The sequence below is a fragment of the Mesoplodon densirostris genome, chromosome 15 (assembly GCF_025265405.1).
Source record: "Mesoplodon densirostris isolate mMesDen1 chromosome 15, mMesDen1 primary haplotype, whole genome shotgun sequence".
Taxonomy (NCBI): domain Eukaryota; kingdom Metazoa; phylum Chordata; class Mammalia; order Artiodactyla; family Ziphiidae; genus Mesoplodon; species Mesoplodon densirostris.
Window position 1 is genome coordinate 49,260,703 of NC_082675.1, and position 25,590 is coordinate 49,286,292.

General features: G+C 38.4%; 1 protein-coding gene across 6 annotated transcripts in view; it reads right to left on the reverse strand.

Annotated features, from left to right (window-relative positions):
- Positions 1–23,468: 23,468 nt before the first annotated feature.
- The window catches only part of NOL4 (nucleolar protein 4), a 406,054-nt gene continuing 403,932 nt past the window's right edge, over positions 23,469–25,590 (reverse strand). For all 6 annotated transcript variants that reach the window (XM_060118818.1, XM_060118817.1, XM_060118814.1 and 3 more), the window contains one exon: positions 23,469–23,662. In XM_060118818.1, the coding sequence (XP_059974801.1) occupies positions 23,469–23,662 (194 nt within the window). The remainder of the gene's footprint in view (positions 23,663–25,590) is intronic.

A 25,590-nucleotide genomic window follows, 5' to 3' on the forward strand; every position in this document is an offset into this window, starting at 1 on the left:
TGAACCAGCAATCCCACTACTGGGCATATACCCAGAGAAAACCATAGTTCAAAAAGACACATGCACCCCAATGTTCATTGCAGCACTGTTTACAATAGCCAGGTCATGGAAGGAACCAAAATGCCCATTGACAGATGAATGGATAAAGAAGATGTGGTACATATATACAATGGAATATTATTCAGCCATAAAAAGGAACAAAATTGGGTCATTTGTAGAGATGTGGATGGATCTAGAGACTATCATACGGAGTGAAGTAAGTCAGAAAGAGAAAAACAAATATCATATATTAACACATATATGTGGAATCTAGAAAAATGGTACAGATGAACCGGTTTGCAGGGCAGAAATAGAGGCACAGATGTAGAGAACAAACGTATGGACACGAAGGTGAGAAAGTGGCGGGGGTGGTGGTGGTGATGGGGTGAATTGGGAGATTGGGATTGACATATATACACTAATATGTATAATATAATTAACTAATAAGAACCTGCTGTATAAAAACGAAATAAAATTCCAAAAAAAAATTCTGGTCTTCATCCTAAGAAGGTGATGTTGTGTATATGGTGGGATTAGAAAGGAGTCCTCTATTATGAGCTCCTTCCAGAAAACCAAATGATTGTTTCCAACAAGTACTGCTCTCAGTTAGACCAACTGAAAGCAGCACTCAGCGAAAAGCATCCAGAATTAGTCAACAGAAAATGTATAATCTTCCATCAGGATAACACAAGACCACATGTTTCCTTGATGAGCAGGAAAAGCTGTTACAGCTTGGCTGGGAAGTTCTGGTTCAACCGCCATATTCACCAGACATTGCACCTTTGGATTTCCATTTATTTTGGTCTTTACAAAATTCTCTTAGTGAAAAAAAATTTCAATTCCCTGGAAGATTGTAAAAGGCACCTGGAACATTTCTTTGCTCAAAAGGATAAAAAGTTTTGGCAAGATGAAATTATGAAGTTGCTTGAAAAATGGCAGAAGGTAGTGGGACAAAACGGTGAATATGTTGTTCAACAAAGTTCTTGGTGAAAATGAAAAATGTGTCTTTTATTTTTACTTAAAAACCAAAGGCACTTTTTGGCCAACCCAACAGCTAGTATATGAGAGTTGAAATCTGAACTCAGGCAATATGACTCCAGAGTTTATGTTGTTAACCACAGTGGTTCTTCTTATACTCCAATAAGAGTCCACCAAGAGGTAAAAGCTTCTTCTTCCCCAGATTAAAAAAAAAAATGCATTTAGTGTAGCCTTAGTCTGGGTAATGTAATCAAAAACTGAAAATTAAAAACTTGATTCCATTTTTGCAAAAGAAAGAATATATTCTCCATGAGGCAACTTCTTGTGTCACTGTCTTAAAGTTAGGGGAACAGCATCCACCTAGAACTTAGAGGCATACGCACTTGGCTTTATAACGTCGCAACCAAGCACAGATTAGGTTTTAAATTTACTCAGAGATACCTGAGTGAACTTGTCTCTTAGACTGTGTTGCTCACATAGTAGATGTTTTAAGTAAGGTTTTGGAAGTATCTGCTTGAAATCAATGCAGAGTTGGCTTATTTAGCTAATGCTTAAAAATATATAATGCAGATTATTGATAATCTGTATGGCTCGGAATGCTGGTTTGTAGGATGGTGTTGTCATCTGGATGAGCACAGGATTATGGGTTGGGGATGGTTGCTTTATCTCCACATGGATGAGGGGTTTGGTAGTGTGACCTATGGAACTGGAAGGCACAAATCAGATGAAGAAAAAAAAGTCAGGTGTAATTAATCAGTCTTGTCTATAAAATAAACTTAATATTTTATAAGAAACATTTTTAAAATCCAGGGCCTATATTTATATGTTATCATAACATTATGTTTATAATATTATACATGAAATTTACTCCATTAAGAGTTAAAGTGAAATAAATATGTATTAATATAAGTAAATATGTATATGTGCTGCCTCTAATATTCAGAAAATTTTTTTAGAAGTTTAGCTTAGATAGCCTTTACAATTACATTCCTCAAGAGAATGCCAGCTGGTGAGAGTTTATATAGAGATAATTATTAAACAGCTCACATTTTAAGAATAGTTCTACAGGGAAAAAAATAATTTGTTTTTAAAACATGTCCCATGTATAGGCTTTCTTTTTCTGTTTCACTGATAGCAACCTCATATTCCCCTTGCTTCACTGTTTATTTTGGAAGTAGAAAGTAATATAGGGGATTGGGAAAGCAATTGAGCACATAATTTACTCTAGCAAAAAGAAAATTTTTGTTTCCAAATAGAAAAGCTTGAAGTGCTTTCTCGCTAGTTACTGTTTGTTGTTACTCTCTCTTCCAGTAGGGGGCAGGATGTCGTAATTTGTGAACTCACAAAGTTTTAAGGGGTTAAATGAAGAGGAGTATCACATTCATTTGGAGTTACTGTTTACCTAATAAAACAGCTCCTATTTTTTTCCTGATATATATAATCTGTTAAGTCCCCCAAAGAGAGATTGTGATCATTTGAAAAATATTGTAACAAATCAATAGCTGTCCCAGTTCTGCTCCAGAGTTACCTATATGCTTTCACAGATTTCAAGAAAGTATTTTCCACTGTTTGGTAAACAAAGCAAATGGAAATTCACTATATACTCCAGTCTGTACCCAGATGTTGTATTTTAGGACAAGAAGACAGTGTAGACATTTGTTATTAACTAAGAGGGAGCCACATATCAAATACTTTGCAGCAATACTTGTACCTGGCCCTCTTTCAGGCATGCATTGCAGAAATAAATGGAACAAAACTCCACCTGCAAGGAGCTTACCTTCTACTGTAAGGAGACAGAAGATCTAACAGAAGTTACCAGCTAAATAAAATGAGTGTAGGCACTCATAATTGTTGGAAAGAAAATGAAATAGGTTAGAGAGTAGAAGGGTAGCCTGGTGGTCAGGAAGACCTCTCTGGGAACTGAGAAGTAGTCCCCAAATTCTATATGGGCTGCTTTCTAATAGTGCATTTTTAGGTCCGTGGTTTGCCACTGAGAACTGCGTTTCCCAATAAATCTAAAACATAGTGATTGTATCCTTAAAACAGCTCATAAAAAACTTGGAGTCAGAAAAAACACAACAAAGCAGTGCTTGAGTTCTGGCTGTGATACCAGCAGTCTGCTTTAGACACATCTGACCTCTTTAAGACTCTTTTCCTCAGCTGCAATGTCATGATCATAATATAACTAGCAAGGTTATTAAGATCATTAAAGATCATTTATAAAAGGGGCCTAGTAGAGTGCCTGGCATACAGTAGGAGTAGTAGATAGCTATAATCTATAATATAGTCTTCTAGACCGGGAGTTGACATTTTCTATAAAGGGCCAGATAGTAAATAATTTTGGCTTTGTGGGACATAGAGTTTCCATTGCAACTACTTTGCTCTTATAGTGTGAAAACAGCCATACACAACATGGAAGTGAATGAACGTGGTTGTGGTCCAATAAAACTTTATTTACAAAAGCAATGAGTAGGCTGGATTTGGCCCACTGGCCGTGATTTTATGACCCCTTTCCTGGAAAACATGTATGGCTTCAACTGTATTTATAATAGTATCGGTAATTGGAATATATTATAACTGAACTCAGTTGCCAGATGTAGCACTAATTCTGTGATAACAAGCATTCAGTGATCTTTCTCAGTGTGCCAGAAACTTGTCTCCCTGCTGGAGAGATGGAAAAGACTGGGTGGTTAGCAGTGTCCCTAACTGTTATAAATCAGAATTCCATGGCCTGAGGCCATCCTTCTAGAGCAGAGCTGCTAATAGATAGAGTGGAGTCTCTTGAATGAGAAAGCATTTTGGCATCTTATTTGGTGGGAAAGTGGAAGCCATGGGGTTCAGAGCTTCTCAATAGCGTAATTTTCTAGGAACATTTCGCAACCTTGGGCTCAGGGTGTCACTTTATTTTCCTTCAAACATGGCCACTTACTGGCCCATCTCTTCCCTTTCTCTGCTCTAGGCCAGAAGTTCTGAAATTTTCAAGTTGCATTCAAATGATCTAGGAGAGCTTACAACAGTGGCAGATTGCTGTACCCCAGCTACTCTGTAACCCCACCCTCCAGGCACCCACTGTGATTCAGATACAGCTATGGTGATGCTCTGGCATCTAGATTTTTAACACATGCAAACTGGGAAAAAGATAGACTGAGGCATATTAAAAATTTTAAGAGTTTATTTGAGCAAAGATTGATTTCATAGGGCAGCACCAAACCAGAAATGGTTAAAATTGCACTGCCAGAGGAGCCAGGGAAAAGACTTTTACAGAGAAACCTCAGAAGCAAAGAAAGGAAATTATTGGTTGGCTATAGCTTAAAGCCTAGTTAGTTGTTTGTGATTGGTTGTCCTTGGAGTTTGGCTTTTGCTCTAGCAAGGCATTTACAGGCTTAGACTTGGGTTTGCTTAAGAAGTAGGTAGTCATGGCTTTAGATTCTCCTCTGTCTACTGGTCTCCTTGTGTATTAATGTGACACCGCCTAGCTCATTCAGCTGACACTTTCTGAGAAAGACTGCCCTAGGGGAAGGACTTGCTTGGCGTCTGAGAGAGATGGGCTGGCATAAAAATGGGCTCTTGTTCCTGAAGGAGAAAAAAAGGGCTCTTCCTTTTGTCTTCTTTCTCTCTTTTTCTCTCCTCATCTGCTATCATAGAGGCACCTCTATTTGCCCTACCTAGTAAATTTGGTGTCCATGGGAGCAAGCTGGGGAGCTGAGGGCAATGAGAGGGAGTTGAGAAGAAAGAGCAAGCATGCATAAAACATATGAGGTCTGGTGGGCTGCCTTCCCTTAACTTGGCCTTGAGGCTTGGCCCAATCCACGGAGACAGGCCAGCAGTAGGTGCTACCTATTCTTTGCAGCTGAATAAGCAGTGACTGTCAAATACCAATTTTGAGAGAAAGCTCAAACATTTTCACAATTAAAACACATATCTTGCACATGTTCCCTCTGTCCTCGCCCCACAAAAAGGCAATTTAAAGACTAGTCAAAATTAATTCAGTTGTCGTTTTCTGAGAACTATCTCTCTTAGGTAAAGAAGTGTTTCGGGTCAGAGATCTAGGATGGCATAAAGACGGCATGTAAGGCATAAAAAATGGCATAATTTTTGGAATTAGATGTTTCAGGGGACTAGGATTTTGGCATGTGCATGCATGTTCATGGTGAGCTCATTTTATTTTCTCATCATAAGTCAAGGCTTTATGTGAATCTTAGGATTTTTCACTGATATGAAATAAATGGCTAGAGAGGCAGGGGAATGTGGTACTTAGTAGATTCAGTCCCTTTTTAGCTAAATGGCATTGGAAAAGCTAATTTTACCCTTCTATGCTTTCGGTGTCTCATCTGTAAAATGAGATAATAATACCTCCCTCCTATATAGCTAAAGGGGTAAGAAGTCATACCTGCTAGGACAGCATGTCACATACTGCTGTTCAAGGCGTGCTGGCTGTTATGGACCAGGGAATCATAGTCTTGACCTGGTCCTGCAGAAAATGGAATCCATCCTGCACCGACTCTACTTTTTCGGTAAAAAAAATAGCAAGAGCAAAGTTTTTATTGTCTTTAGTGGGAACTTCTTAGGGAAATATGGAGTGCATTGCTCAGGTATTTCAGCAGAGTGACCAAAATCGTGGGCATTAAAAATAATGCATGCATAGTTCAATTCATAGTAAGACTGAGAAGTAATATATGGCAAGTTCCTGACTCCTATTAAGAGCTCAGAAAATATTAGTCATTGGCATTATTCCAACATAAGCAGGGTTGCGGGATGTGGAGAGAATGGTACGGCACTGCAGGGAGAAGGAGGGGGCTCCTCCAGACAATTTTGGTGCCTTTTATGGATAAATGATGTGGGTTTGGGTCTGGTTCATAGTTTTAAAGAATTAGAAAAAATAGTCCACATGGCGTTTCAATGTGAATTGAAACTTGATGTATGATGCTGCTTTTTTCAAGTGTCCAATTGCCAAATAACTGTGTCCAAAACAGAGTGAGCAAACAGAAAATTCGTTGTGGCCCAAGTGTACCTTATTTTCTAAGTCCGTGTGCTTTCCCTGTACATGGATGCCCAACACGGGCCTGGTGGAAGCAGCGTGTCTGTGGCTATTACTTTGCTGCCTAGGTGTGCAGAGCAGGGCTGAGAAGCATGTTTCCTATCAAATACTGAGACAAGGTCTTATGTTTTTAGCTTTCATTTGGTTATGTTGGTCCGTCAAGAATTGTTCTTATTTTCTAAAATTAAACAACACTGCCAAGACTTTGAATAGAAATGCAAAAGAGAGTAGTGCTCTTTAATTCTAAATTTTATTTCGTGTGTACCTTAAAACCTGTTCTATTTTCATATGTACTCCCATGCTTATATTTGTGAAAGAGCTTATTCTCATTTTATGCGTGGACAGACGGATCTAGCCCAGTGGTTGTCAGCACAGGGCCTTGTGCCAAAATCCTCGCTGGTGACCTGCACGCCCTCTGCGGACATGTATTTCTTTTCTGTCTAAATCCCCTACCTCTGATGCCAGAGCAGCACGGGGTTCTGCAGGTTAGAGGCATTTCATACATTCTGGTTGAACGACTTTCCTAATGAATTTATATTAGGAAAAAACCAAACCTACAGGCAAAGGAGGAGAGAAAATCAAAAGATATTCTGGTTTGAATGTCTCCGAGGTTATAAATGTGTCAAAGGATGGGTAATTGAGTGGAAAAACACAGATATAAGGTATGTTTGTAACACATCAAAGAAACAACTCTTTGAAATGCAATGTGATATAATGGGGAGGGGTTGGGGACAAGAAAAACACAGGATTCAGAATGAGAAGACCTGGCTTCTTTTCTTGGCGGTAACAATTAGACCGTAACTCTGAGCTTCAGTTTCAGAAAATGATTATAAAACCTTCTGTCTTCCCTGGGATATGGATCAAAGAAAGCAATGCATTATGACAGTGCTTTCCAAGCTATAAAGCTCTCAAAATGGTCCACTAATAATTATATTTTTAAAGATAAATATCATGTGCTAGTACTTTTGTTATGTATTAAGAATACCTGCACAGTTTCTTGTATTCTGCTTAATATTCAGTGAGTTATCAAAAGGAGTTTGATGAGGTGTGAAGAGGGAAGTAAAAGATTGTGTAACGTGAGTTTGCCAAGTTCAGCTGGGCTTTCCTTTCTGAGCATCCATAACTGTCTGTGTATTTAGGATTCATTTCCAGTGTCAGCAGAGGTGGCCTTTCCTGTCACAACACCAGCAGCAATGTTTCGATTAATGAAGAGACGTTGTCCCGAAGGACTGATGCCCCTGTACACAAGTTTTGTTTTATATGCCGGCAGATCCCCAATTCAAAAAGTTTTTTTTCATTTTCCAGCTGTTTCTCCTTACGCTCCAGCCTCACCCAGTCTGGACATGGAGTCGCTGGGGCTGAAACCTCTGCTGCCACTTCCCTGGGGCCCAAGAGCAGGGGAGGGGTGGGCTGCTGAGAGCCTTCACCCTGAGGACTCAGCAAAAGCGCACCCAACCCACCCTGCCCATAAGTGTAGAATGAGACGGAAGATGCCCAGATGATGAGAGGCTCTGGGGAGAAGGACACACCGACTAAGTCCTGCGGGGGGAAAAATTCAGTGAGAAAGAAGTCCTCTCCAAACATGACATCGAAGCCACCAGTGAGGAGTATGGCTTCCTATTTAATTCTAAGATCTTACATAGAAATCTGAATTTGACCTTCGGCTTCGGCAGTCTCCGAAGCCAAGCTGCATAATAATGAAGAGAAGAGGAATAATTGATTTAGAGATGGAGCAGGCACGTCATCGCATTCCTGCTGGTCTAAGATCAGCACTGCTCTGCTCTGCATGGCATGTGTAGAGCACAAATGACATATCACATGTCAGATTGTCACATCTTCCAAAAGAGACACACAATTCATTAGGGATTTTTGAAACAAAACAAAACAAAAACCCAAAATGTATACCATGTTATGAGGTTGTGGTTTTTGTGCCAAACAAGTCCCCATCCAGTGCCAGGCCCACTAGGGAAACTCTGATGTTCTTGTCTCCAATCTTCAGAGGTGTTCCATGCTCTCCTTGCTCGGGCACAATGTATAAGGCCTCCCTCCTATCTGTTTCAATAGTGGATGGAAAATATATGCAATAATAGATTTTTCTGGTTTTTTTTTAAGTGCTCTTGAAGAAAGATTGCTTATAATGAAAGGTTTGTCATAGGTGACATTGTTATAATTTAGGGTTGTCAAATGAAGTGAGAGATTGTTTCTCTGGTTTATAGTTTATTCTTGCAAGCCAAGCATTTATTGTAGATAAAAATGTTTTATTGGGAGATACTGTTTCAAATGTATTTTTTTAACTTAAAAATACTTTATTTTTATTTTTTTCAACATCTTTATTGAAGTATAATTGCTTTACAATGGTGTGTTATTTTCTGCTGTATAACAAAGTGAATCAGCTATATGTACACATATAGCCCCATATCCCCTCCCTCTTGCATCTCCCTCCCACCATCCCTATCCTACCCCTCTAGGTGGTCACAAAGCACCGAGCTTCTCTCCCTGTGCTATACGGCGGCTTCCACTAACATTTTACATTTGAGAGTGTATATATATATCTATGCCACTCTCTCACTTTGTCTCAGCTTACCCTTCCCTCTCTCTGTGTCCTCAAGTCCATGCTCTACATCTGCATCTTTATTCCTGTCCTGCCCCTAGGTTCTTCAGAACCATTTTTTTTAAGATTCCATATATATGTGTTAGCATACAGTATTTGTTTTTCTCTTTCTGACTTACTTCACTCTGTATGACAGATTCTAGACCCATCCACTTCACTACAAATAACTCAATTTCATTTCTTTTTATAGCTGAGTAATATTCCATTGTATGTATATGCCACATCTTCTTTATCCATTCACCTGTCGATGGACACTTAGGTTGCTTCCATGTTCTGGCTGTTGTAAATAGTGCTGCAGTGAACATTGTGGTAATGACTCTTTTTGAATTATGGTTTTCTCAGAGTATATGCCCAGTAGTGAGATTGCTGGGTCATATGGTAGTTCCATTTTTAGTTTTTCAAGGAACCTCCATACTGTTCTCCAGAGTGTCTGTATCAATTTACATTCCCACCAAGAGTGCTAGAGGGTTCCTTTTTCTCCACACATTCTCCAGCATTTATTGTTTGTAGATATTTTGATGATGGCCATTCTGACTAGAGTGAGGTGATACCTCATGGTAGTTTTGATTTATATTTCTCTAATGATTAATGAAGTTGAACATCCTTTCATGTGTTTGTTGGCAATCTGTATATCTTCTTTGGAGGAATGTCTATTTACGTCTTCTGACCATTTTTGGATTGGGTTGTTTTATTTTTTATATTGAGGGGCATGAGCTGTTTGTAAATTTTGGACATGAATCCTTGGTCACTTGCTTCATTTGCAAATATTTTCTCCCATTCTGAGGGTTGTCTTTTCATCTTGTTTATGGTTTCCTTTGCTGTGAAAAAGCTTTTAAGTTTCATTAGGTCCCATTTGTTTATTTTTGTTTTTATTTCCATTTCTCTAGGAGGTGGGTCAAAAGGGATCTTGCTGTGATTTATGTCATAGAGTGTTCTGCCTATGTTTTTCTCTAAGAGTTTGATAGTGTCTGGCCTTACATTTAGGCCTTTAATCCATTTTGAGTTTATTTTTGTGTATGGTATTAGGGAGTGTTCTAATTTCATTCTTTTACATGTACCTGTCCAGTTATCCCAGCACCACTTATTGAAGATGCTGTCGTTTCCCCAGTGCATATTCTTGCCTCCTTATCAAAGACAGGGTGGCCATATGTGTGTGGGTTTATTTCTGGGCTTTCTATCCTGTTCCATTGATTTTTATTTCTATTTTTCTGCCAGTACCATACTGTTCTGACTACTGTAGCTTTGTAGTGTAGTCTGAAGTTGGGACCCTGATTCATCCAGCTCCATTTTTCTCAAGATTGCTTTGGCTATTCGGGGTCTTTTGTGTTTCCATACAAATTGTGAAATTTTTTGTTTTAGTTCTGTGAAAAAAGCCATTGGTAGTTTGATAGGGATTGCATTGAATCTGTAGATTGCTTTCAGTAGCATAGACATTTTCACAACGTTGATTCTTCCAATCCAAGAACATGGTATATCTCTCCATCTGTTAGTATCATCTGTAATTCCTTTCATCAGTGTCTTATAGTTTTTTGCATACAGGTCTTTTGTTTCCTTAGGCAGGTTTATTCCTAGGTATTTTATTCTTTTTGTTGCAATGGTAAATGGCAGTGTTTCCTTAATTTCTCTTTTAGATTTTTCATCATTAGTGTATACGAATGCAAGAGGTTTGTGTGCATTAATTTTGTGTCCTGCTACTTTACCAAATTCACTGATTAGCTCTAGTAGTTTTCTGGTAGCATCTTTAGGATTTTCTATGTATAGTATCATGTCATCTGCAAACAGTGACAGCTTTACTTCTTCTTTTCCGATTTGGATTCCGTTTTTTTCTTTTTCTTCCCTGATTGCTGTGGCTAAAACTTCCAAGACTATGTTGAATAGTAGTGGTGAGAGTGGACAACCTTGTCTTGTTCCTGGTCTTAGACAAAATGGTTTCAGTTTTTCACCATTGAGAACAATGTTGGCTCTGGGTTTGTCATATATGGCCTTTACTATGTTGAGGAAAGTTCCCTCTATGCTTACTTTCTAGAGGGTTTTTATCATAAATCGGTGTTGAATTTTGTTGAAAGCTTTTTCTACATCTACTGAGATGATCATATGGTTTTTCTCCTTCAATTTGTTAATATGGTGTATCACATTGATTGATTTGCATATATTGAAGATACCTTTCTTTCCTGGGATAAACCCCACTTGATCATGGTGTATGATCCTTTCAATGTTCTGTTGGATTCTGTTTGCTAGTATTTTGGACTTTTCACCTATGTTCATCAGTGATATTGGCATGTAGTTTTTATTCTTTGTGACATCTTTGGTTTTGGTATCAGGGTGATGGTGGCCTTGTAGAATGAGTTTGGAGGTGTTCCTCCATCTGCTATATTTTGGAAGAGTTTGAGAAGGATAGGTGTTAGCTCTTCGCTAAATGTTTGATAGAATTTGCCTGTGATGCCATCTGGTCCGGGTCTTTTTTGTTGGAAGATTTTTAATCACAGTTTCAATTTCAGTGCTTTTGATTGGTCTGTTTATATTTTCTATTTCTTCCTGGTTCAGTCTTGGAAGGTTATGCTTTTCTAAGAATTTGTCCATTTCTTCCAGGTTGTCCATTTTAGTGTAATATAGTAGCTTGTAGTAATCTCTTATTATCCTTTGTATTTCTGCTGTGTCCGTTGTTGCTTCTCCTTTTTCATTTCTAATTTCTATTGATTGAGTCTTCTCCCCTTTTTTCTTGATAAGTCTGGCTAATGGCTTATCAGTTTTGTTTGCTTCTCTAAGAATCAACTTTTACTTTTATTGATCTTTGCTATTGTTTCCTTCATTTCTTTTCATTTATTTGTGTTCTTTCTTTATGATTTATTTTCTTCTGCTAACTTTGGGGTTTTTTGTTCTTCTTTCTCTAATTGCTTCAGGTGTGAGGTTAGGTTGTTTATTTGAGATGTTTCTTGAGGTAGGATTGTATTGCTATATACTTCCCTCTTAGGACTGCTTTTGCTGTGTCCCATAGGTTTTGCGTCATTGTGTTTTCATTGTCATTTGTTTCTAGGTATTTTTTGATTTCACCTTTGATTTCTTCAGTGATCTCTTGGTTATTTAGTAGTGTATTGTTTAGCCTCCATGTGTTTGTATTTTTTACAGATATTTTTCCTAAAATTGATATGTAGTCTCATAGTGTTGTTGTCAGAAAACACTTGATATGATTTCAATTTTCTTAAATTTACAACAGCTTGATTTGTGACCCAAGATATGTTCTATCCTGTAGAATGTTCCATGAGCACTTTAGAAGAAAGTGTATTCTACTGCTTTTAGAGGGAATGTCCTATAAATATCGATTAAGTCCATCTTGTTTAATGTATCATTTAAAGCTTGTGTTTCCTTATGTATTTTCATTCTGGATGATTTGTCCATTGGTGAAATTGGGGACTTAAAGTCCCCTACTATGATTGTGTTACTGTCAATTTTCCCTTTTATGGCTGTTAGCATTTGCCTTATGTATTGAGGTGCTCCTATGTTGGGTGCATAAATATTTACAATTGTTATATCTTCTTCTTGGATTGATCCCTTGATCAATATGTAGTGTCCTTTGTCTCTTGTAATAGTCTTTATTTTAAAGTCTATTTTGTCTGATATGAAAATTGCTTCTCCAGCTTTCTTTTGATTTCCATTTTCATGGAATATCTTTTTCCATCCCCTCATTTTCAGTGTGTATGTGACCCTATTTCTGAGGTGGGTCTCCTGTAGACAGCATATGTACAGGTTTTGTTTTTGTATCTATTCAGCCAGTCTATGTCTTTTGGTTGGAGCATTTAATCCATTTACATTTAAGGTAGTTATCGATATGTATGTTCCTACTACCATTTTCTTAATGTTTTGGGTTTGTTTTTGTAGGTCTTTTCTTTCTCTTGTATTTCGTGAGTAGAGAAGTTTCTTTAGCATTTGTTGTTAAGCTGTTTTGGTGGTGCTGAATTCTCTTTGCTTTTGCTTGTCTGTAAAGATTTTAATTTCTCCGCCTAATCGGAATGAGATCCTTGCTGGTTGGAGTAATCTTCCTTGTAGGTTTTTCCCTTTCATCACTTTATTTTTTTATTTTTTTATTTTTTTTTTCTTTTTTGCGGTATGTGGGCCTCTCACTGTTGTGGCCTCTCCCGTTGCGGAGCACAGGCTCCGGATGCGCAGGCCCAGCGGCCATGGCTCACGGGCCCAGCCGCTCCGTGGCATATGGGATCCTCCCAGACCGGGGCACGAACCCGTATCCCCTGCATCGGCAGGCGGACTCTTAACCACTGCGCCACCAGGGAGGCCCCCTTTCATCACTTTAAATATGTCTTTCCACTCCCTTCTGGCTTGCAACATTTCTGCTGAAATATCAGATGTTAATCTTATGGGGATTCCCTCGTATGTTGTTGTTTTTCCTTTGCTACTTTTAATATTTTTTCTTTGTAGTTAATTTTAGATAGTTTGAATAATATGTGTCTTGGTGTATTTCTCCTTGGATATTTCCTGTATGGGAATCTCTGTGCTTCCTGGACTTGATTGACTATTTCGTTTCCCATATTAGGGAAGTTTTCAACTATAATCTCTTCACATATTTTCTCAGTGCCTTGTTTTTTCTCTTCTCCTTCTGCAACCCTTATAATTCAAATGTTGGTGTGTTTAATGTTGTCCCAGAGGTCTCTTAGACTGTCCTCAATTCTATTCATTGTTTTTTCTTTAATCTGCTCTGTGATAGCTCTTTCCACTATTTTATCTTCCAGGTCACTTATCCGTTCTTCTGCCTCAGTTATTCTGCTATTGATTCCTCCTAGAGAATTTTTAATTTCATTTATTGTGTTGTTCATCATTTTTTGTTGACTCTTTAGTTCTTCTAGGTCCTTGTTAAACGTTTCTTTTATTTTCTCCATTCTTTTTCCAAGGTTTTGGATCATCTTTTCTTTACTTTCCAAGGTTTTGGATCATCTTTTCTTTACTTTCATTACTCTGAATTCTTTTTCAGGTAGACTGCCTATTTCCTCTTCATTTGTTTGGTCTGGTGGGTTTTTACCTTGCTCCTTCATCTGCTGTGTGTTTCTCTGTCTTCTCATTTTGCTTAACTTACTGTGTTTGGGTTCTCCTTTTCATTGGCTGCAGGTTCATAGTTTCCATTGTTTTTGGTGTCTGTCCCCAGTGGCTAAGGTTGGTTCAGTGGTTTGTGTAGGCTTCCTGATGGATGGGACTAGTGCCTGTGTTGTGGTGGATGAGGCTGGATCTTGTCTTTCTGGTGGGCAAGTCCACGTATGGTGGTGTGTTTTGGGGTGTCTGTGACCTTATTATTGTTTTAGGCAGCCTCTCTGCTAATGGGTGGGGTTGTGTTCCTGTCTTGTTAGTTGTTTGGCATACGGTGTCCAGCACTGTAGCTTGCTGGTTGTTTGGTGGAGCTGGGTCTTAGCATTGAGATGGAGATCTCTGGGAGAGCTTTCACCATTTGGTATTACATGGAGCCGGGAAGTCTCTGGTGGACCTTTGTCTTGAACTCGGCTTTTGCACCTCAGAGGCACAGGACTTACACTTGGCCTGAGCACAAAGACCCTGTCAGTCACACAGCTTCAAAGAAAAGGGAGAAAAAAAGAAAGGAAAATTAACAATAAAATAAAATAAAGTTATTAAAGTAAAAATTTAAAAAGTTATTAAAAATAGAAAAATTAAAAAGTATTGAAAAAAAAGAAAGAAGAGAGCAACCAAACCAAAAAACAAATCCACCAATGATAACAAGCACTAAAAACTATACTAAAAACAAACAAACAAACAAAAAAACCCAGACAGACAGAACCCTAGGGCAAGTGGTAAAAGCAAAGCTATACAGACAAAATCACACAGAGAAGCATACACATTCATGCTCACCAAAAGATAAAAAGGAAAAAAAAAAGTCTCTATATATAAATAAAAGAAAAAGGAAGAGAGCAACCAAATCAATAAACAAATCTATCAATGAAAATAAACTCTAAATACTAAACTAAGGTAAACATAAAACCAGAAACAAATTAGATGTGGAAAGCAAACCCCAAGTCTACAGTTGATCACAAAAACCACTACCTCAATTTTGGGATGATTCATTGTTTATTCAGGTATTCCACAGATGCAGGGTACATCAAGTTGATTGTGGAGTTTTAATCTGCTGCTCCTGATGCTGCTGGGAGAGATTTCCCTTTCTCTTCTTTGTTCGCACAGCTCCTGGGGTTCAGCTTTGAATTTGGCCCTGCCTCTGCATATAGGTCACCTGAGGGCGTCTGTTCCCTGCCCAGACAGCACGGGGTTAAAGGAGCAGCTGATTTGGGTGTTCTGGCTCACTCAGGCCGGGGGAGGGATGGGTACAGAATGAAGGGTGAGCCTGCAGCAGTAGAGGTCGGTGTGATGTTGCAATAGCTTGAGGCATGCCATGTGTTCTCTCAGGGAAGTTGTCCCTGGATCTTGGGACCCTGGAAGTGGTGGGCTGTACAGGTCCCTGAAGGGGGTGGTGTGGATAGTGACCTGTGCTTGCACACAGGGTTCTTGGTGGCTGCAGCAGCAGCCTTAGCGTCTCATCCCCATCACTGGGGTAAGAGCTGATAGCTGAGGCTTGTGCCTGTCTCTGGAGTTCTTTTAGGTGGTGCTCTGAATCCCCTCTCTTCGTGCACTGCAAAACAATGCTTTCTTGCCTCTTAGGCAGTTCCAGACTTTTTCTCGGACTCCCTCCTAGCTAGCTGTGGCACACTAGCCCCCTTCAGGCTGCGTTCACCAGCCTGAACCCAGTCCTCTCCCTGGGATCTGACCTCAGAAGCCCGAGCCTCAGCTCCCAGCAGAGAAGCCTCTCAGGCTGGTGAGTGCTGGTTGGCACTGATCCTCTGTACAGGAATCTCTCTGCTTTGCCCTCTGCACCCGTTGCTATGGTCTCCTCCGTGCCTCTGAAACTTCCCCCCACCACCTAACCCTGTCTCTGCCAGTGAAGGGGTTTCCCAGTGTGTGGAAACTTTTCTTCCTTCCCAGCTCCCTCCCAGAGGTGCAGGTCCCATCTCTATTCTTTTTTCTTTTGCCCTACCCAGGTACGTGGGGAGTTTCTTGCCTTTTGGGAAGTCTGAGGTCTTCTGCCAGCGTTCAGTAGGTGTTCTGTAGGAGTTATTTCACATGTTAGATGTATTTTTGATGTTTTGTGGGGAGGAAGGTGATCTCCACATCTTACTCCTCCGCCATCTTGAAGGTCTCTCTCAAATGTATTTTTAAAAAAAATTGTAGAAACTATTCTTCCATGTCTGCCTGCCTGACTTCCATTCTTTGTTATTGGTTAGATATACAGGTGCCATACTGTTTGTTTACATTTTATTCATATTTATGGGCTATGTTCATTGTTATACTTACTGTTTCTCCAAATACAGTGTGATTAGATTCTCCCTGATATCTCTTTCCCCCTTTTTCTTTTTCTATCTAAACTCACACTTCTTCTCTTTGACCTGCAGCCTGAGGGTGGGCTATTTTGAGCTCTAACTGCTTTTGTTTTGCTGAAAGTTTGGAGAGCAGGGTTCTGGGAGGTGATGCTAGCTATTGAGATTGGGGCGATGAGTCTGTGATCATTGTCTTCTGCAGTGTCATTTGTAGTCCAGTTTCATAACTCACTCCACTTAGGCAGGACTGTGTGCTATCCATATTGGGGGATAGGAAATTTAAGATTCCTAAATTCCCCAGTTTTGTGGTGGACACTCTGGAACTTCACTTTTGACAGAGGCAATGAGACCTAATAACTCATTTCTCCTAATGCCTTCCCTTTCCTCCAGCACCTTTGCCTGTTTCCCTCTCAGAAGAGAAAATCAAATAAGACAAGTGGACCTCATAAGTTTTGGCCACTGACTTATTAGTTAGGGGTGAGGGAGAGGTAAATGAGAGGAGAAAAAGGACAGGACAGGAAGGGGGCAAGGGCAATGCTGATTGAATCTCCATTTCTTTCTGTAGAAAGCATACCCTTGTATCACTGTATTCCTCTTTACTCTTCAGTTTGTCTTTTCCACCAGAGAACACATGAAATGGCAAGTCCTGATGGTGTTTCTACTTCTGGAAACTCGTCGGGAGGGCAGCAAGGGTCTTGCATTCCTGAAGGTTGTGTACATACTTTTCCACAAGCTGGTCCACTTACCCCTCATTGTCCTTTCTTCCAGCTAGAACTTTAATAGTGGGGTTTTCAACATTCCTTTCCACTCAGTCTCTTTCCTCAGATCTGTTTCCTAAGGATGAAGTCTCATTAATTTGTGACATTTACTGAATCTTCATGGCTCCCACCTTTCAGTGGCTATAGGACAAAGCCCATTCCTTTATTGCTCATATGCTACTTATGTAATACTTTTTGTTTTTCACTATTTTATTTAATTTACTTTTGGGGATGGAGGGACATCCTGTGATCTAGCATTATGTCATTCTTCCACTGAAGTTCCAGCAAATAGTCAACAGAGGTGCCAATGCACACTTACCACTGCCAGGGTCTCTCCATCCTCGGCAGGACACAGCCAGGCTCCTCTGCATGGCAGGTCTGGCCCTGCATGATCTGGCTCCTTTATTCCTCTCCAGGAGTCAGTCTCTTTTCATCTCAAACTCTGCCTTCCAGCAACACTAAACTGCTCAAGAGACTGCCCACCACACTATTCCATGCCTCCTCCATCCTCAACTTGTGGCGTACTCTGTAGTTGAAAAACGTCTTTAACTCACGCATCTTTCATTCTTCCATCCTCCCTAAATAAACTCAACAGTTTTGCCAAGTATTCCCCACAGCTCCATCTCTGTGACCAACTAGCTCCCTGCACCTACCCTCCCCAACTCCTATAGAGGTCTATGTCCTCCTTTGACTTGTTTGGCATGTTTCTATCATTACATGTTACACTGTTTCTCTTTATCCTTTTGTATTATAACCATCTGTACCTCTGTCTCTCTCCTCCACTAGATGTGACCCCTTGAAGCAGGAATAGTTTTTCTTTTTGTGTGTGTGTGTGTGTGTGTGTGTGTTTTTGCGGTATGCGGGCCTCTCACTGCTGTGGCCTCCCCCGTCGCGGAGCACAGGCTCCGGACGCGCAGGCCCAGCGGCCATGGCCCACGGGCCCAGCCGCTCTGTGGCATGTGGGATCCTCCCGGACCGGGGCACGAACCCGTGTCCCCTGCATTGGCAGGCAGACTCTCAACCACTGCGCCACCAGGGAAGCCCAGGAATAGTTTTTCTTTATCAGAGCCTGATGCCCCGAACATAGTAGGTCAAAGAATACGCTATTCGAATGAATGAAAAATAAAACGAGCGAAGAGGCTTACTACTCTATGGGTTTAGTTCAAGGCAGACCTCGGAATCCTTCCACCAGCAAAGGAACTAAGGTTAAATAATCTGTTGTGGAATCTCTGGCCACTTGTTCCGTCACTGCAATGGAGTGCTTTACATAAGTAGAGGCATTTCTCATGGGGGGTCTGGGCTAATCCATTCCCCAATAAACAAAGAATATGAGAAGTCAACACTTTAGAGGGAAAAAAACTGGTGCCAATTCCACACTTTGAGTAATAGTATTTGCTCTCTGTGGTCTATGCTTTACTGTTTGTTTTTTCTCTCACAGCATTAAAAATGGTCTTGAATTATCTTTGATCTTCTTTCAGTGGATAGTAATTGAAAAGGGAAAAAAAAGCACAGTAGATGAGGGGAAATAAAATTTTTAATATGTCAATAAAATAGTTTTCTCACAAAGAAATGGAGGTAAAGTGGTTTAATTTTTAAACTCATTTGACTATCCTAAATTCAATAGGTATGTTATTGCCAAACCCTTCCTTTTAAAAGACATGCCATCTAATAACATCTAGTATTAATATATCTTTTATTTGTTCAGAGTAAATAAAACACCACCGGTAATTACCACTAGAAGTTTTATGAATGTGGTTGCATTGCTTACAGAATTTAATTAAGCTTTGGATCCTCATGTACCTATTCTGGTCTAATGAGATGGCCTTAAACATATCTCAGAGAATTTCTTGGGCAGAAGCACTTTCTAAGAAATCAAAGTAAGGAAGGAATTCAGAGGTATTTTTGTTTCATTTCCCTTGAAAGATTTAGCTGTACATTTACCATATGTATTTGTTTATTACATTTGATTTGAATGTGAGAAATTAGAGAAAAATGTCATTAAAATAATTTCTAAAAAACTATACCCTTTATAAGAAGAAAAAGTACAGATACGGCAGCTGACAATTACTTGTAAAATATTTGTGCTGCTGACTTAGGATCTTTACTACAGGTGAATGGATGAAATACAGTTGGGTACAGAGGCATATAAAAGAAAAAAAAAGGGAAATTAAGATAACTAGAGTAGGCAGACTAATGCCCCCCAGAGAGAGATGTCCACATCTTAATCATCAGAACCTGTCAATATGTTTTGTTATATGTCAAATTAAGGAATTAAATTTATAGATGAAATTAAGTTTGCTAATCATCTGACTTTAAAAGAGGTTGTCCTATTTTATCCATATGGGCCCAGTGTACTCACAAGGGTCCTTAAAGGTGGAAGAGGGGGCAGAAAAGGAGGTCAGAGTTACAGAGAGATTTGAAGATGCTAAGCTCCAGCTTAGATGATGGAGGAAGGGACCCCAAGTCAAGGAATGCAGGCAGCTTTCAAGCTAGAGCAGGCCAGGAAATGGATTCTCCCCTTGAGCCACCAGAGAGGAACATATTCCTGCTGACACCTAGATTTTAGCCCAGTGAGACTTCCAATTTAGCAGACTGAAATAAATTTATAGTGTTTGTGGTAATTTGTTACAGCTGCAATAGAAAATTAATACAAGTACATTCATACAATATAATACTATAGTCATCAGAAATAATACTTAAGAAGAATACCTAATGATGTGGAAAGTATTCATGGTATATTGTTAGGACAGAAAAGCAGATAAGGAAACACCATATACAGTAAAATCAAACAGAAGAATGTTTATATACCTGTTTAGGTAAGCTCTGAAATATATATTATAAAATGTTATTCATGGTTCTCTATGGCTGCTGGGATTATTTTTCCTTCTTTTCCTGTATTTCTCAAGTTTCTTTTGCAATCTGAAAACAAAATTAAATGTTGAAAATGATTGACCTTAAAACTGGAGATAGGTTAATCTACTAGTTGCATTTTTATCTCCTTTCAAAATATTTTTAAGAAAGGAGATTTTAATCATATTTAAATGGCAAACTTCTGTAGGTTAGCTTGTGCTCATTCTTTACCAAATTTCTGCATCTCAAACACAATTTAAAAGATAAACAGTATGTTAATGTATTGTCTACCGGCTTTATTTTTGGAACTTTTTCTTTACAAACTAAACTTTTGAAACCTGGGCTGTACGAAATTAGAAAATATTTTTGACATAGATAAGTTTTTGAATGGTATTTGTGTTAATGGTACCAGGATTAATCAAAATAACCAAATAGCACCTGCAAATAGCACCTGCCTAAGACTGAAATCTCAGGTGAACAAACTTACCTTTATGGGTTCAACTGGATAATCCCTTTTCTCTTTCCTTACCGGAGTCACTACTGGCACCCATCATTGTCTTTAAAAAAAAAAAAAAAAGTCACTGTCTTTTCTTCCTGCTTTATGTATTTGATTCTCATTAGTGGTGGGTTTTATTCTAGTTCTTTATATTTGTAGAGAACATAACTTAAAGGAAATTAAACTTCTATAAGTGGGATAAAACTCTCAGTGTTTAGTCAGATCCTTTATCTGATGCCATAGCTATTATTTAACTACACAAATAAAACTTCTAAACTTCAGCATAAACAGGCCTGGTTACAAGTCAGTGCAGAATGTTAAGGATTTAGTACCTGGGAGGCAACAGATTGCAGCGACCAATAGGGGGTGCTCCAGCGCTAGGCCTACCTGGGTCAAATAATGGCTTCAAGTTCTCTCTAGCTCGGTGCTCCTGGCGGCAAGTTACTTCATTTTCTTGAGTCTTCTTGTAAAATGTAAAGTGACTATCCCGATCTCCTAGTGTTATTGTGAGAAGTAAAGGAAATAAAATGCCTTTTCCATGTGTAAATAATCAGTAAACGGTGGCTATCGTTCCTGGAATGCCCTTTTTACCAGTGCTGTTATTTTACACGATTTAAGAAAATTCAGTAACTGCTTGTGTTTGCATTCTCTATGGTTACTTCAAGGAATGTTTTCTTATTAAGTATGATGAAGTAATACATATGTGACAAGAAACTGCTGCTGTATGAAAAGCTGTCAGAAATGACAGAAAATTCTATTTGATCTCTGTGTTTATGAGAGTTTTCTATCACCTCATTTGAATGAGAATACGAACCTGCACCCAATTTCTCCAGAATGCTTTATAAAGGGGATGTGATCTCTATTCTCTTGTGACAGAGGGTTAAAAAGGACCAGAGTGTTTTCAGGTACAAGTTACACAGGAAAAGGAAAACAACATGGTACTTCGTTTTGGCCTTTGAGCTCTCCCAGGGAAACGATGGGAATCCTGGTACCCTCATTCTTTTAGATAAATGTGCAAAAAGCAGAAGATGTGGGGGGAATTTAGTCCTTGGTGGATGGATGTGGGAGTATAAGTGAAGATGAAAATGAAATGAAAACAAGAGCACCTTGCTGGAACTCCCTTTCTCTAATCCATTTGCTTTATTATCGCTATTAAGGATTTTTTATGTATAGGCTGAACTCAAACCAGGGTGTTACTTTGTTAAATAGTAACCATGCCAAAGCTTCAAATACTCTTACGACAAAACTCAAAGCATAAACAGGCACTTAAAACAGGTATGTTTCTCCCAAAATGTTAAATTAGAAGTGACTAAAAGAGCCAGATTACTTATGAAAAATGGGGAATAAAAGATAAATTCTTAAATCAGATTTAAACAATCAGATGAAATACCCATGGTTTGCTAATCTGCTTTACCCCTTCTTGGAATACATTATTCATTAGACTGAATGTGGAAGCTCTGGGGGACCTTGGGATGTTCTTGAAATATGTTTGAACTGTCAATTTTGCGCTAAATGTAGGTATAAAATAACATTTCATGTCATTCAGAAAGTTTATAACGTTTCACAATCAGTGTTTTAACACAGAAATCTGTTTATTAAACCCAACAAAACAGAGAAAATTATACCAGCCCTCAGTTTTTGAAGTTTCATTTAAATAAGCAAACTCTAAATCCACACCTTAAAAGATGTTTGTGCATCTATGTATTTCCAAAATACTCATATTTCAATAAGATTTTCACATTATATTCACCAACAGTATCACAAAAGTTCTTTTTTGTTTTTTTGTTTTTTGTTTACGTAACTGTAAGGAACAGTAATTCTAGAAACACTAGAAGAAAAGAGCATAGCAATGTCCACAGTTACAAGAAAAAGTGCACATTACTTGGTCACAATCACAGTCATTACTTGAAAAACTATATGTAACAAGTAGTTAAGAAATATCACTGATGTCTTCAACTTATTATCAAAAACCAAGTGACATAAATTTTACATAAAATAAGGCAAATTCAGGAATGCACAAAGAACCTGTAATCCAACCGAAGCCAAACAACAGAAAAAAATTGTACAAGAAGCGTAAACTGATGTACTCCTCCCTAAATATTTAAAAAATAGGCTTGCCTCAGTGCACAAAGAAAACACCATTCATGTGTATTCAACACCATAAAATAAGGAAGAAGGGCAAAATATGGGGAAGAGGAGGGGACAGTTCATTGTAGATTGCAGCTGCATCCACTGAGAGTTCTTTACGTCATTTTTACCTACAACTGTAAATTATACAAATCATATCAGGAGAGGTAATGGTCTTTTTGGGAACTATTTCTGAAAGAGAGAAAAGAAAACTACACACAAGAGTGCAAATTTTCAGATTGTCACTTGCAACCTCTTTAACATTCAGTCATCGACATCCAATGGCTGCTAGAGGGATGCCCATAAGACAGCAGCGGCAATCTGGGGAGAGCAGCTGTAAGAAATCAAGGTGTCATTTTTTTTTTCAATGATATGTCTTTTTCAATATTAAAAAATTCTGTGGTGAAAACCGCTATGGTAAAGCTGCAATGGTGAGTGGGATGCTTGAGACCAGCATGAGTGCAGAAACGCAGGCTTCTCTTGGAAGTAGTTCCTGATGCGACGATTTAAAGAACGTAGGCAAGGGTATTTCTTTCCCCAGCATCAAGTGTTATTTTTGTAGAAAGAATTTGGAAAGAGGAGAAGGCAAAGGGAGGTGGAAAAGGTACTTACAGTAGTTTCTCAAAACAGTTTTCTTTTAGGACCTATGAAAAAGTTACCAAAGTAAAAATGACAATTCTGAATGAAAAAACAAGTTTTCTTTTTATAAAAATTACATATTTTTTTTAAAATACAAGATCCTTTTCATTGTTATATCCTATAGCAATGAGAAATTTTGGCTTTTTTTTTTTTTTTTTGCCAGATACTGCAGCTTTCAGTCCAGTAAGTCAGTAGCAAATTCCACTAATATTTCAGTTGGATCTTGAACTACTTTTTATACCACAAGCTTCTTCTGTTTTATCCTTGAATTAGGAATATACAGCCTTTTTTTTTTTGCCCCAGGTATTTATGCTGGCACACTGAAACAAAAAACAGTAGGCTGGACACATTAAAGTATCTCAAGTACTTCAGAGGCCAGAGTTCCTTTGAAGCACCTAAACACATCACTTTATGGATCAAGGACAATGTGGTATAATGGAAATATTTCTCTTAAGACTGTGCAGTAAGACCAGACGCATCTCTGCTGAGAAATCAAAACGTCATTAGTGGAAACTGCAAATTTAAACCTCAGTGAAGAGGATTGTTGCTGGACTCAGTTCTGTTGTAAAATAAGATTCTCTAGTTCATCTGCGGAACGCAATAAAAATGCAGCGGATTCCCGATATCCTGCAACCAGCTGTCTCACTGCATTGATTTCAGTTGGACTCAGCTGGGGTCTGGAGCTCGAACTGCTGGAGGATCCTGAGCTGGTTGCCAACTGCCTCTTCATGCTGAGATCAGTGGGTCCTAGAAAAAATCAGCACAAATTAGACATGGACAATTTTTCTTCTAGTATCTTGAACATGAGCACTAAATAAATGTGTTGATTTAATTCACCTATTCTTTCGTGAGAAGCTACTGATACCCTTAATCAAATACATCTGCTCTCAGAAAGATGGAAGAGCAACACGATGGGAAAAGAGTGGCTGGATTTTCTTAGACTCCTGGTCCAGCCTCTGGCGGTCACTTCTGATTGTAGAAAGACAGTGAAGAAATTCTCTTAACATGTGCTTTTTGGAAAATTCAATGTTAAGTCCACCTTCCACAAGTAGAAGCTTCTCTGGAGTAGTAGAAAATGATGGGAATCACATTTTTTTATTTGCTACATTTGATAACAAATAAGTTGGACCCCACCAATTCAGAAATGAAAAGAGCCTACATGGTGAGGCTAATGACCCTAGATTACAAACTTTTCAATTTAGAACAGAGGAAACTGAGGACTGCAGGGGTTCAATGACACGTTTAGAGGTCCATGACTTTTAAGTGGCACAATAAGGACGTGGATTGCATATTTTTTTCATTTCAGGCCACTGCTTTTTCCACCAGGTTGATTAGTATTTAAAAATGTGAATATATTAGACTGAAGTTTGCTTTCGAAGTGTATTGTAAGTATATGATTAGTACAAACCATACCACAAAGAAACTAGACTTGGAATACTGCTTTAGGTATTGTTAAATACCTATTTAACAATATTTATTTGCACAAAACACTCATGTGTCAACACTTTTTCCTCACATATATTTAACTAAATCATATAGGTCTGCTTTTTGATGACATTTTTGTAAATTTTTACTGAAAAATAATTTATTAAGTGATTTAAAACTTCAAGCATTTGTGTTAAGATTCTTTGTATGATTACTCTTAGATTATTATATTAGGTATTTATTATATACCTAAGCATTCATTTTTATAGTTCTTACCTTTCATTAAGCAATTGCTGTAATTATTAAATTTGCAGTAATAAATTTAAAATCCTTGAAAAAATATTACTAAGCACATAACTAAAGGCATGCTCCAAAACTGTAGTGATTCTATAACTTGAAAGTATTTTAACAGATTTTTTCCTAAACATGTTATAAATTTTCAGATAGTAGTAATTCATTTCATGAACTAAAATGAAGGTTGTTATTTTATCCTTCTAGTTCTTCTTGAGGCATAATGGAGACAGGTCAAGATCCATCCCCTTACACCCTCTCTCCCAAAGGGAGAGAAGGTCTTCTGTCAGCTAGGAGGCAGATGTCCCATAAGAGGGAAGTAACTTCACTTGGAATTTAATTAGGACAGAGACAGGAGTAGCACTCAAACTCTGACATCTGAGAGAAACTTAACTCCACTTCTGCCATGGCCTTTTCAAAGCTTTGATTTTCTAGCAGGAGTTGGCTGCCATTTGTTCTCCTGTTCACAAAATCATGACACAGATATAACAAGTCGAAAGGGAGAGATGCAGGGATGTTACACTTGCAAACAGGAATACTGAACAAGCAAATCATTAACAGCAACTGTTTGGGAAATTCTGAGTGGATTAAGAAAGCATCATGACATAATAGGAGTTTGGGTCTCTGAATGAACCAACTTTAAATTTTACTTCTTTCCTTTACATTCAAGAATCCTAGTACAAATCTTATTTATCTATATATTTATTTATTTGAAGTATAGGTGATCTACAATGTTGTGTTAACTTCTGCTGTACAGAAAAGTGATTCATTTATATATATATATGTATATATATATATATACACATATATATATATATTCTTTTTCATATTCTTTTCCATTATGGTTTATCACAGGATATTGAATATAGTTCTCTTTGCTATACAGTAGGACCTTGTCGTTTATCTATTCTATATATAATAGTTTGCATCTGCTAATCCCAAACTTCCAATCCATCCCT